The following is an 11,558-nucleotide window of genomic DNA, read 5'->3' as shown; positions in this document are numbered from 1 at the left end:
AGTGGGCGGTGCCAAGACACGCTCCTGAGCGCGTGCAGAGTGCGTTGCTCCTCCAGGTCCAGAGGCAGCTGTGGGACCGGCTTGCAGGGTATTTATATTTCTCAAAATATAGTCCGGCCAGTGTGGTATAGTGGTTAAGAGTGGTAGACTCATAATCTGGGGAACCGGGTTCGTGTCTCCGCTCCTCCACATGCAGCTGCTGGGTGACCTTGGGCCAGTCACACACTTCTTTGAAGTCTCTCAGCCTGACTCACCTCACAGAGTGTTTGTTGTGGGGGAGGAAGGGAAAGGAGAATGTTAGCCGCTTTGAGACTCCTTCAGGTAGTGATAAAGAGGGGTACCAACTGCGAACTCTTCTTTTATTTCTGCCCCCCCCACAAGGTCTGAGGGACAGTGATTGAAAAAGTTTGCTGACCCTTGCTTCCAACCAAAAATCTATGAAGCTTTGGTAGGAGTTTTAATGCGTTTTAGTCTATTTTCTTGCCATTTCTTTTTCTTTCTTTTTTTTTAATTTTTATTAAGGGTTTTCTTGTTTTACAGAAGTAAGTGTAGTGCCTCATTGTTGTTTTTCCATGTAACATTTTTACAAATCCATTTCATTTGTTGAGGCATTAGGGGGAGAAGAAAAGAAAAAAGGGGGGGTGGAGAGAGGGAAGATGGATGGGGGTGGGGTCGGGTGGCGGTGTTTCTATTGTGTTTAATGTATGTAGAGTTTGGGGTCAGCGTTGTTTGTGTTGTTCGCTTGTGTTCCTTTGGTGGTGAGAGAGGTTGGGGTTGGCCTAGGGTGTGATTGTTTGCTTGTGATTGGCTGTGGTGATCTTTGTTTTCGTGTGTGAGTGAGGTGGGTGGGTATTTTGGATCAGGTTAGCCATATTGATTTGTATGTTGTTGGTGGATTATTGTCATTGTCCTGTTGGGCTGTGTATGTGATAAAGGGGAGCCATACCGGGGTGAAGGCGTCTTCTTCTGTTTGTCCCCGTGTCAGTTTCAGTTTATTAGTTAATTTTTCTAGTAGGGCTGTTTCCCATACTATTTGGTACCATTGGTCCATACTTACTCCTGACAGGTCTCTCCAGTGGCCAACCAGTTACCCCAAAGGAAAACTCTCAAGCAGGGCCTGAGCACAACTCTCCCCTCCTGCAGAGCCCAGCAAACAACAGCAGCTACACCACCAAAATTAGGGGGTTTCCAGTCAAAGTAACAAAGCATTCTTGTTGTTTAGTAACGCTAGGGACTAGCAACCACAGAACTGCAAATTGTTAGATAGATTGCAAAGAAAGGCAATGTAATTAGCAGAGAAAGAGATCTGTGTGACATTTCTTCGCTTGAGTTCTCTGGTGGGAAATAGACAAAAGGTTTTAACCTTTTCTACTTCCTTCTGCCTCATTGTCATTCCCCTTTCCACCCTGATTCTTAGGCAAGCAGACATCTGTCTGGTCTCCGCTCCAACAGAGACTCCATCTTGAACTCAACTATGCATTTTGTAAAAAGGACGTGGGTGGCGCTGTGGTCTAAACCACAGAGCCTAGGGCTTGCTGAACAGAAGGTCAGCGGTTCGAATCCCCGCAACGGGTGAGCTCCCGTTGCTCGGTCCCAGCTCCTGCCAACCTAGCAGTTTGAAAGCATGTCAAAGTGCAAGTAGATAAATAGGTACCGCTCTGGCGGGAAGGTAAATGGCATCTCTGTGTGCTGCTCTGGTTCACCAGAAGCGGTTTAGTCATGCTGGCCACATGACCCAGAAGCTGTACACCGGCTCCCTCAGCCAGTAAAGCGAGATGAGTGCCGCAACCCCAGAGTCGTCCGCGACTGGACCTAACGGTCAGGGGTCCCTTTACCTTTATGTACAGTGGTACCTCGGGTTAAGTACTTAATTCGTTCCGGGGGTCAGTTCTTAACCTGAAACTGTTCTTAACTTGAAGCACCACTTTAGCTAATGGGGCCTCCCGCGGCTGCCGCGCCGCGGGAGCACGATTTTTGTTCTCATCCTGAAGCAAAGTTCTTAACCCAAGGTACAATTTCTGGGTTAGTGGAGTCTGTAACCTGAAGCGTATGTAACCTGAAGCGTATGTAACCCGAAGTACCACTGTATTTTGTAACCTAGAAGTAGAATTTGCCTGCCTTGTAGTTGTTGCTTCTGGAATTGTGTGCAAGACTTTATGTAAGTAAAAAGTTTTTAGTGCTAAATTTACAGTCTGTAAATTTTTATCAAGAGGAAGAAACGGAGAAGATCCAGTCTGCTATCGCAACCTGGATAAAAGCAACAAGGCTCTGTAGCCTAGTCTCAAAAGTTTGCACTTCAGCGCTGAAAGAGATGGTGTTTTGAACTCTGCTAACTGCTGATACTAAACTGGTTACTTTAAACATTCTGCTCACACATGTAACAGGGAGGATAAATTATAAAATAAATTAACCTACCTACAAAACAAACAGAGGAGGTCTCACTCCACACTTGAGGGAGTCATGAACACTCCCCAGCTGATGAAAAGGAAAAGACATTTTATCCTTTTTTATGGCTTCACTATTAAACAATTACTACTTGTTGTAAACAAAGCAAGGCAAGATTTGCAGATGGCGATAAAGGAATGAGCCTCCTCTCCATAAAAGTGACTGTTGGGTTGGTTATTAAATAAAGAACAAACTTTATCCAAGAAAGACAAAGGAGCTTTTGAATACCATGTGGATCCAGGCAGGCCTTTGGTGAGAGAAGTTTGGTTCAGTTTGCGTTTTAAGACAAACCCACCTAATTCAAACATCCCAAAACCAATGCATAAAATGGAAATTTGTTTGAAATTCGCACTTCTCTGAATTTTGCATACCAGTTCTCTGACCAAATAAAGCATTTTAAAAAATGTCCTCATGACATCTGGTCACTCACTGTGGCAAACAGAATGATAGAATTGTAGTGTTGGAGGAACCCCCTTCCAGTGCAGAAATCACAGCTAAAAAATACCTGGCAGCTGCCCATCCAAGCTCTGCTTAAAAAAACCCAATGAAGGAAAGTCCACCATCTTCCAAAGGGGTCCATTTCACTGTCAAACAGCTGTTAACTGTCAGAAACGTCTTCCTGACATTCAGTTAGAATTTCCTTTCTTGTCGTTTGAATCCACTGGTTCCTGCCCTACTCTCTAGAGCAGGAGAAAACAAGCTCGTTCCATCTTCCATGGGAGGGCCCTTCAGATATTTGAAGATGGTTATAGTTAAAGCTATGGTTTTCCCAGTAGTGATGTATGGAAGTGAGAGCTGGACCATAAAGAAGGCTGATCGCCGAAGAATTGATGCTTTTGAATTCTGGTGCTGGAGGAGACTCTTGAGAGTCCCATGGACTGCAAGAAGATCAAAGGTATCCATTCTGAAGGAAATCAGCCCTGAGTTCTCCCTGGAAGGACAGATCGTGAAGCTGAGGCTCCAATACTTTGGCCACCTCATGAGAAGAGAAGACTCCCTGGAAAAGACCCTGATGTTGGGAAAAATGGAGGGCACAAGGAGAAGGGGACGACAGAGGACGAGATGGTTGGACAGTGTTCTCGAAGCTACCCGCATGAGTTTGACCAAACTGCGGGAGGCAGTGGAAGACAGGAGTGCCTGGCGTGCTCTGCTCCATGGGCTCACAAAGAGTCGGACACGACTAAATGACTAAACAACAACATCATATCTCCTCTCAGTCTCCTTTTTTCCAGGCTAAACATATCCCTCACGGTTTCCAGGCCCTTGATCATCTTGGTCACCCTGCAAAGTTCTGGCTTCTCAACATCCTTCTTAAATTGTGGCACCTAGAACCGGACACAGCATTCCCAGTGTGGTCTGACCAAGGCAGAATACCAAGGGTTCTCATCGCGGGTTAGCGAATGGATCCCAGTGCTTGCGGCTCAATCTCACTGTTCTTCCCCGCTCTTTACAGAGCGGTTTGGGGGGTGAGAAGAAGAAGAAGAAGAGTTTGGATCTGATCTCCCGCTTTGAGACCCAAAGGAGTCTCAAAGCGGCTAACATTCTCCTTTCCCTTCCTCCCCCACAACAAACACTCTGTGAGGTGAGTGGGGCTGAGAGACTTCAGAGAAGTGTGACTGGCCCAAGGTCACCCAGCAGCTGCATGTGGAGGAGCGGAGATGCGAACCCGGTTCCCCAGATTATGAGTCTACCGCTCTTAACCACTACACCACACTGGCTCCCAAACAGATCTGCCAGATCCCCAGTGCCCAAAATACCTTTTTGGGCTTCTTACAGGGGTACACAGTGCCTTTGTGTTTCTCCTTTTCCCTCGCATAGATCGGGGCTTTCCCAGAGGACTATACCCATGCTCCGAAGCGTTGCGCACCAAATCGGAAGTGGTGAATAGAATGGTACTATTATTTCCCTTGATCTGGACACTGAACTTTGGTTAATGCAGCCTAGAATGGCATTACCCCTTTTTCTGTTGTTGTTGTTTTTTTGCTGCTGAATCACATTGTTGACTCACTCAGAATAGACCCGTACTATTAAGATGATGGATGAGATGGGTCTTTGGTCTGATTCAGCTACAAGGCTCTGGGTTAAGTTCCTGTGCAGTCAAGCACTGGAGTTTCTAACACTGGAAAATCTTAATGCTAAGTGGCTGAAAGATTCAGTCATCCCTCATGCTAGACCCAATAGATGTGAAATTGTATCAATGAACTGAATGGCTTTTCAACTATTGTACTCAAATTGCCCTCTTTTGACAGGTTTTGCAGTGGCATGTGGATGAAGGAAATAATTTTTTTGGGGGGGGGAGCTTTGCGTGTATTTTTAGTTTTATTTTTGTCTTACAATGCTTCTCCTCTCTCTCTCTTCCCCCCTTTCATTCAAACACCCCCAAAATTGGCGAGCCGGAGCATCAAGCCAAGATCCGAGGCGCGGCGAAAGCACGACAACTTTATCTGGAGCCGAAAACAGCTTTCTTTTTAAAAGGAAGGGAGAAAGCGTTACATGCATTTAATGTCTAATTAGGAAAAAAATAAGCTGCGGAAATCGTGTACCAGCCGTAATAGGGCCTTCGCAGGCAGCGGCAGCGGCTGAGATGGCCCCATTTCAAGGTTGAGTTGCCGGGAATATAATTGAAAGGCGAAAATGAAAATGAAATTGGAGTTATCGAGAAATCGGATTTGGGATGGATTTAACAAGCTGATTTAAACAAAAAATAAAAACCTGCCTCGCTTGCCGACACAGGAATTCTCTCCTAGCTCAGAGCCCCACCACCACCCTCTTTTCATCCCATTACTGCCTGTTTTCTCACTTACTCATCTGTACATAAACACATCGAGTTTGGGGAGCCTCCTTTTCCACCCATCGCTACACCTCTTGCCCTGCTCCTTCGCTAGCCCTGTACCAAACTCTCCTGAGCTCTGCCAGTGACCTATCGAAGTCCAGTATTCCAGCATTGCAGGGGGTTGGACTAGACCCATGGTGTCCCTTCCAAGCCTACCATTCTATGGTTCTATGTCCCAGAGGGCAGGATGTGAACCAATGGATTCAAAGGACAGGACAGGAAATTCCAAATAAACACGAGGAGGAACTTTCTGGTGGTAAGAGCTGCTCGACAGTAGAACAAACTCCCTTGGAAAGTGATGGACTTCCCTTCGTTGGAATTTTTCAACAGATGTTGGGTGGCCATCGTTCAGGGATTCTTTAGCTGCATTTTAGAGGGTTTGACTCAATGACCTTTGAGGTCCCTTTCAACTCTACAGTTCTATGAGTCTGCAAGGGACGCGGGTGGCACTGTGCTCCAAACCACTGTGCTCTTGGGCTTGCCGATCGGAAGGTTGGTGGTTTAAATCCCCATGATGGGGTGAGCTCCTTTGCTTTGTCCCAGCTCCTGCCAACCGAGCAGTTTTAAGGGACGCCAGTGCAAGTAGATAAATAGGTACCGCTGTGGCAGGAAGTTAAATGGCATTTCCATGTGCTCTGAATTCCGTCACAGTGTCCTGTTGCGCCAGAAGCGCTAGAGTCCTGCTGGCCACATGACCCGGAAAGCTGTCTATGGACAAACGCCAGTTCCCTCGGCCTGAAAGCGAGATGAGTGCCACAACCCTATAGTTACCTTTGACTGGACTTAACCATCCAGCGGTCCTTTACCTTTGCCCTTTTACCTTCTATGAGTCTATTTGCATAAGCCACCTCGAGACCCCTTTTAGCCAAAGAGGTTAGGGTAGAAATACCATAAGGTAAGACGCGGGTGGCGCTGTGGTCTAAACCACAGAGCCTAGGGCTTGCCGATTAGAAGGTTGACAGTTCGAATCTCCGCAAGAGGGTGAGCTCCCGTTGCTCGGTCCCTGCTCCTGCCAACCTAGTTCAAAAGCACGTCAAATTGCAGGTAGATAAATAGGTACCATTCCGGCGGGAAGGTAAACGGTGTTTCCGTGTGCTGCTCTGGTTCTCCAGAAGCGGCTTAGTCATGCTGGCCACATGACCTGGAAGCTGTCTGCGGACAAACGCCAGTTCCCTCGGCCGATAAAGCGAGATGAGCGCCGCAACCCCAGAGTCATCCGCAACTGGACTTAACGGTCAGGGGTCCCTTTACCTTTACCTAAGATAAGCACAATAACAAATGGGCTACGACATTTAGTCAGTTAATTTGGGTCTTTCTTTGTTTCTTTTAAGATACCTTTCCATTACAAATTTAAAAAGCTAGCCGTGTGCAAAAGCCAGCTTCCGAAGGAAAGCTCCCCTCCTGTGTGCAAGAGAGAACTACATACCCCCAAAAGGACACCTGTTTAACCTGCAGCAGAGAAAGCAAGCCCTCCTCTCTTCTTAAAGAATGGCTCATTTTCCCACCACCTGTACAAATTTATGCAGATTTTATGCATTGCGGTTGCAATTCCAAACACACCTCTGAGGGAGTCGGCTCAGCGGGGCTTACTTCTGAGTAAACATCTACAGATGCACACTGAAACTCCCACAATAAATCCAGGGAGCTTTACACCGCAGCTCTTAAAACACGATTTCCCCGGCTGTTTTTCACACCGAGAAGCTCCAGACGCACACATATGACGTCCGTCCCGGGGGACACAAACAACGACAGTAAAGATGACTGCTGGCAGCACTCCATATCCTCTTTGTCCTCCCTGTCTTTGGGGGGAGGAGGGAGATCAGGGGCAGCTGTCCAGGGCTCCCCAGATGTTGCTAGACTAAGTTTCTGATAATTCTGGACCATAAGCTGTGCTGCTGGGGCTGCCACAGCTTTCCCATCCCTGAACTGGACCATCACTTCCCTTTACTGCCCTTAACATCTGCCACCATTTGCCTTCATTGCCCTTAATTTCCTCCACTACCTACCTTTACTGCCCCTAACTTCCTCCATCACTTGCCTTCATTGCCCTTAATTTCCTTCACTACCTGCCTTTACTGCCCCTAACTTCCTCCATCACTTGCCTTCATTGCCCTTAATTTCCTCCACTACCTGCCTTTACTGCCCCTAACTTCCTCCATCACTTGCCTTCATTGCCCTTAATTTCCTCCACTACCTGCCTTTACTGCCCCTAACTTCCTCCATCACTCGCCTTCACTGCCCTTAACTTCTGCCACCACTTGCCATTATTGCCCTTAACTTCCTCGCCTTCCCAAAGTTGGGTAAGCGAGGCACTGGGCATTGGAAAGGCAGTGTAATTGCTCTGGGGGGGGGGGTTGTCCTCAAATTTTGGCATCCCTTCCACATGCCCCGCATCACAAGCCAGCGTGCGGCCCATGGGTTCTCTGTCGAAGTACTGTTGCGGCCCACTTGGAATGAAAAGTTGGACCACCCGGAGAGAGGGGCAGGGTTTGCCACCTGTGAGGTCAGGTAAGCTTGGACCATCGTAGGCACCCCACAAAACCGAGTTCCACTTTTTCCAGCTCATCTCTTCTCCCAAAGGGCACCCAGCCACTGGGCACTTCCAGCGTTGCTTGAGAAATGTCTCCGCATCTCATCGTACGACAAAACACTTTGCTTAGCTGGCGGGATTCTAATCCGAGTCCGGTGGGAACAGACACACCAGCTGTCAAGGAGATGTCAAAGCTTCCAGTGCAGTTGCTCTCTCGTTTTTCCAAACACCTTTATTCCGGCATCCTGAGATGCCCCCACGCTATATACATATTTTATTTATACAACGTAATAATGTACATGGCTTTTAATATTACATATATATATTCACACATGGATACACAAACCCTCATGCCGCTATTGGGGGGGGGGAGAGGATTCAGTGGGGGGAGTGGGGGGAATTTTGGCCCACCTCCAAAGCCCGCAAGGAGGGCGCCAAGTCCTATGCCGTCTGGAAAGTTCTTTTTTAAAACCGCAAGCTCGTTTTGTAAGTATGGGAAACGGCTGCGCATAAGAGGTCCGGAGTTGTCTCCTACTCAGAGTAGACCCGCTGAAGTGAACGTCATTCTTTTCAGTGGGTGTGCTCTGAGTCGGAATACACAGCCCCTTGAACTGCAAAGAAACAAAATCTCTCTATTTCGTACAGTGTGACCGCACCTCAAACATATTTAACTCGCACAATTTCAACCACTGAAGTCCAGTTGGCTGAAATCCCACAAGATAAATACAGGCAAGGCAGAGAATTTAAAAGCTCCTTCTGCACTGCTCAAGGCCCTCTCAGGGTGCTGTCTCCAGAAGTGAAGGAAAGCTCTCCCAAGAAGGTCACACAGTCCCTGAAAGATCTCGCAAGAGCGCCCCAGAACTGGCATACAACTTCGGCCTGCTCCCCCCAAGCAAGGCAGAGACCTTGAAAGCTCTTTTTGCTCCAGGTCTGCTTGGGTTCCCCAGTGCAAAAAGAGTTTTTGAGCTCTCTGCCTTCCTTGGGGAGGCAAGGCCTTCTTGGCACACCAGCTCCGGAAACCTGGGGATACTTGAGTGAGATCCCGTAGGAACTCGGACGACCCCGCAAGGTCTTGCGAGAGCCAGCCCACTCAGCGCTCTGGCTAGGGAAGGACTCAGAAAGCTGGGGCAGCTTGAACATACGGTTTTTGTGTATATGCAGAAATCTCCAAACCAAACCCCCCACGTGAGATGCGATCATACCGTTTGTGTGTGCTCCAAACAACCAGGGAGGCTTGAAGCATGTTCCAATCGCGACGGAGAGAGGGGGGGGGGGAGTAGAGAAGGAATTTGAAGCCTCTTTTAGGCAAGATGTTTCCCCCAAAAGATTTAAGGGGGAGGGGGATGAGTCCATCGGGACGGGGGGAATGCAGCCACCACCTCTGGCGAGCCCAACACACCATTGCAAGGTGTCCCAAAGCAAGGCATTGTGGGAAGGACGGCCGGCCGGCCAATGAGAGGGGGCCGGGGTTATAGCATCAGTGGGACCTGCCATATCAACAAGGTACTGTCTGTCTCACTGCTGGCTGGCGGCTTGCCGTTGGAGTTGAAGTTCCGGTAGCCTCTCCCGCCGGAAACCACAGCCAGGGAGGAGATTTCCTTGCGGTGAGAATCGCGGGCGCACGGCCGGTTGTGGACCCAAATGTCTGGGTCGTCGGCCATCTCGTAGACGGAGCCGTCCTCCTCGGTGTGCTCCGGGGCGTTCCCGGGGGAGGGCGCCTCTCGCATTGAGAGCAGCTGCCCGGGGAGGTGAGAGGTGGAACGGAGGCGGTACTGCAGGAGAATGCCCTTTTTCCGGAGCTCCCTCATCTGAGGGCTGTTCTGGGAAGCCAGATCCGCTGGTTTGCTGTCCGGTTTCTCGTCCTTGGCAGATACAGGATCCGCAGAGGGGTCATCCTCCTTGTCGCTCTTGAGGATGTCCGGGGCCAGGGTGCTGAGAGCGACAGCCAGGAATTCCACCGGGCCACAGTGGCCGTTAAGGGACACCATACCTTTCCCTGAGCAGTGGAGAGAGAAACACATGAGCCTTTTTAGGAACACAGAAACCAGCTTCATAGATAGCAGAAATTTGTTTTAAGAAGGGCAGTAGTGGTGCAGTGGTTAGAGAAGAAGAAGAAGAGTTTGATATCCCGCTTTATCACTACCCTAAGGAGTTAAACCCCACGACGGGGTGAGCTCCCGTTGTTCGGTCCCTGCTCCTGCCAACCTAGCAGTTTGAAAGCACATCAAAGTGCAAGTAGATAAATAGGTACCGCTCTGTCGGGAAGGTAAATGGCGTTTCCGTGCGCTGCTCTGGTTCACCAGAAGCGGCTTAGTCATGCTGGCCACATGGCCTGGAAGCTGTACGCCGGCTTCCTCGGCCAATAAAGTGAGATGAGCGCTGCAACCCCAGAGTCAGTCACGACTGGACCTAATGGTCAGGGGTGCCTTTACCTTTACCTTTAAGGAGTCTTAAAGCGGCTAACATTCTCCTTTCCCTTCCTCCCCCATAACAAATACTCTGTGAGGTGAGTGGGGCTGAGAGACTTCAGAGAAGTGTGACTAGCCCAATGTCACCCAGCAGCTGCATGTGGACGAGCGGAGACGCGAACCTGGTTTACCAGATTATGAGTCCACCCCTCTTAACCACTACACCACACTGGCTCTCATCAGGCTAGGACAGTGCTTGCCAAACCTGTGTCTCCAGTTGTTTTTTTCGGACCACAATTCCCATCATCCCTGACCACTGGTCTTGCTAGCTAGGGGTGATGGGAGTTGTAGTCCAAAAACATCTGGAGACTCAAAGTTTGGGAAACACTGGGCTAGGACCTGGGACAAACCAGGGTTCAAATCTGCCCCCCCCCCTCAGTCATGGAGCTCACTGGGTGACCTTGGGCCAATCCCTACATCTCTCAGCCTAGCCTACCTTACAAGGTGGTTGTGAGGATAAAGGTAGGAGGGGGAGAAGAGCTACCTTGAGCTCCTTGGGAGGAAAACGCAGGATTATATAAATGCAGCAAATGAATAAATAAGATGAGAGGGTGGGTGGAGGAGCAGAAGCAAATGCAGTTGTCCCAACCCAGCTCCTAAAGCAAAAATCAAATTTCCGCTTCCCTTCCAACAACATGCGTCGTGTGACTTGGCCACATGGAGACACCCCCCCCCCAAAAAAAATCTGAGCAATAAAATGATGGGATGGTAGCCAACTTCCCTGAACAGTTATCTCCCGCTTGGACTACTGCAATGCGCTCTACGTGGGGCTACCTTGAAGGTGACCCGGAAACTACAACTAATCCAGAATGCGGCAGCTAGACTGGTGACTGGGGGCCATATAACCATATAACACTGGACCATATAACACTGGTCCTGAAAGACCTACGTTGGCTCCCAGTACATTTCCGAGCACAATTCAAAGTGGTGGTGCTGACCTCGAAAGCCCTAAATGGCCTCGGTCCAGTATACCTGAAGGAGCATCTCCACCCCCATCATTCTGCCCGGACACTGAGGTCCAGTGCCGAGGGCCTTATGGCAGTTCCCTCCCTTCATGAAGCTAAGCTACAGGGAACCAGGCAGAGGGTCTTCTCGGTAGTGGCGCCCACCCTGTGAAATGCCCTCCTATCAGATGTCAAAGAGATAAACAACTACCTGACATTTAGAAGACATCTGAAGGCAGCCCTGTTCAGGGAAGTTTTTAATGTGTGACATTTTAATGTATTTTTAATCTTTGTTGGAAGCCGCCCACAGTGGCTGGGGAAACACAGCCAGATGGGCG

The 11,558-nt window shown here is 49.0% G+C and overlaps 1 protein-coding gene across 25 annotated transcripts in view; it reads right to left on the bottom strand.

Annotated features, from left to right (window-relative positions):
- Positions 1 to 8,020: 8,020 nt before the first annotated feature.
- Positions 8,021 to 11,558, bottom strand: part of ARHGEF10L (Rho guanine nucleotide exchange factor 10 like) — a 154,708-nt gene continuing 151,170 nt past the window's right edge. For all 25 annotated transcript variants that reach the window (XM_083453691.1, XM_083453697.1, XM_083453696.1 and 22 more), the window contains one exon: positions 8,021 to 9,804. In XM_083453691.1, the coding sequence (XP_083309817.1) occupies positions 9,278 to 9,804 (527 nt within the window). In that variant the 3' untranslated portion in view covers positions 8,021 to 9,277. The remainder of the gene's footprint in view (positions 9,805 to 11,558) is intronic.

Source organism: Podarcis tiliguerta (genome assembly GCF_965153285.1).
Source record: "Podarcis tiliguerta genome assembly, chromosome: 8".
Taxonomy (NCBI): Eukaryota; Metazoa; Chordata; class Lepidosauria; order Squamata; family Lacertidae; genus Podarcis; species Podarcis tiliguerta.
Note: the sequence above shows the minus strand (reverse complement) of the source record. Positions and strands in the feature narration are given on the sequence as shown.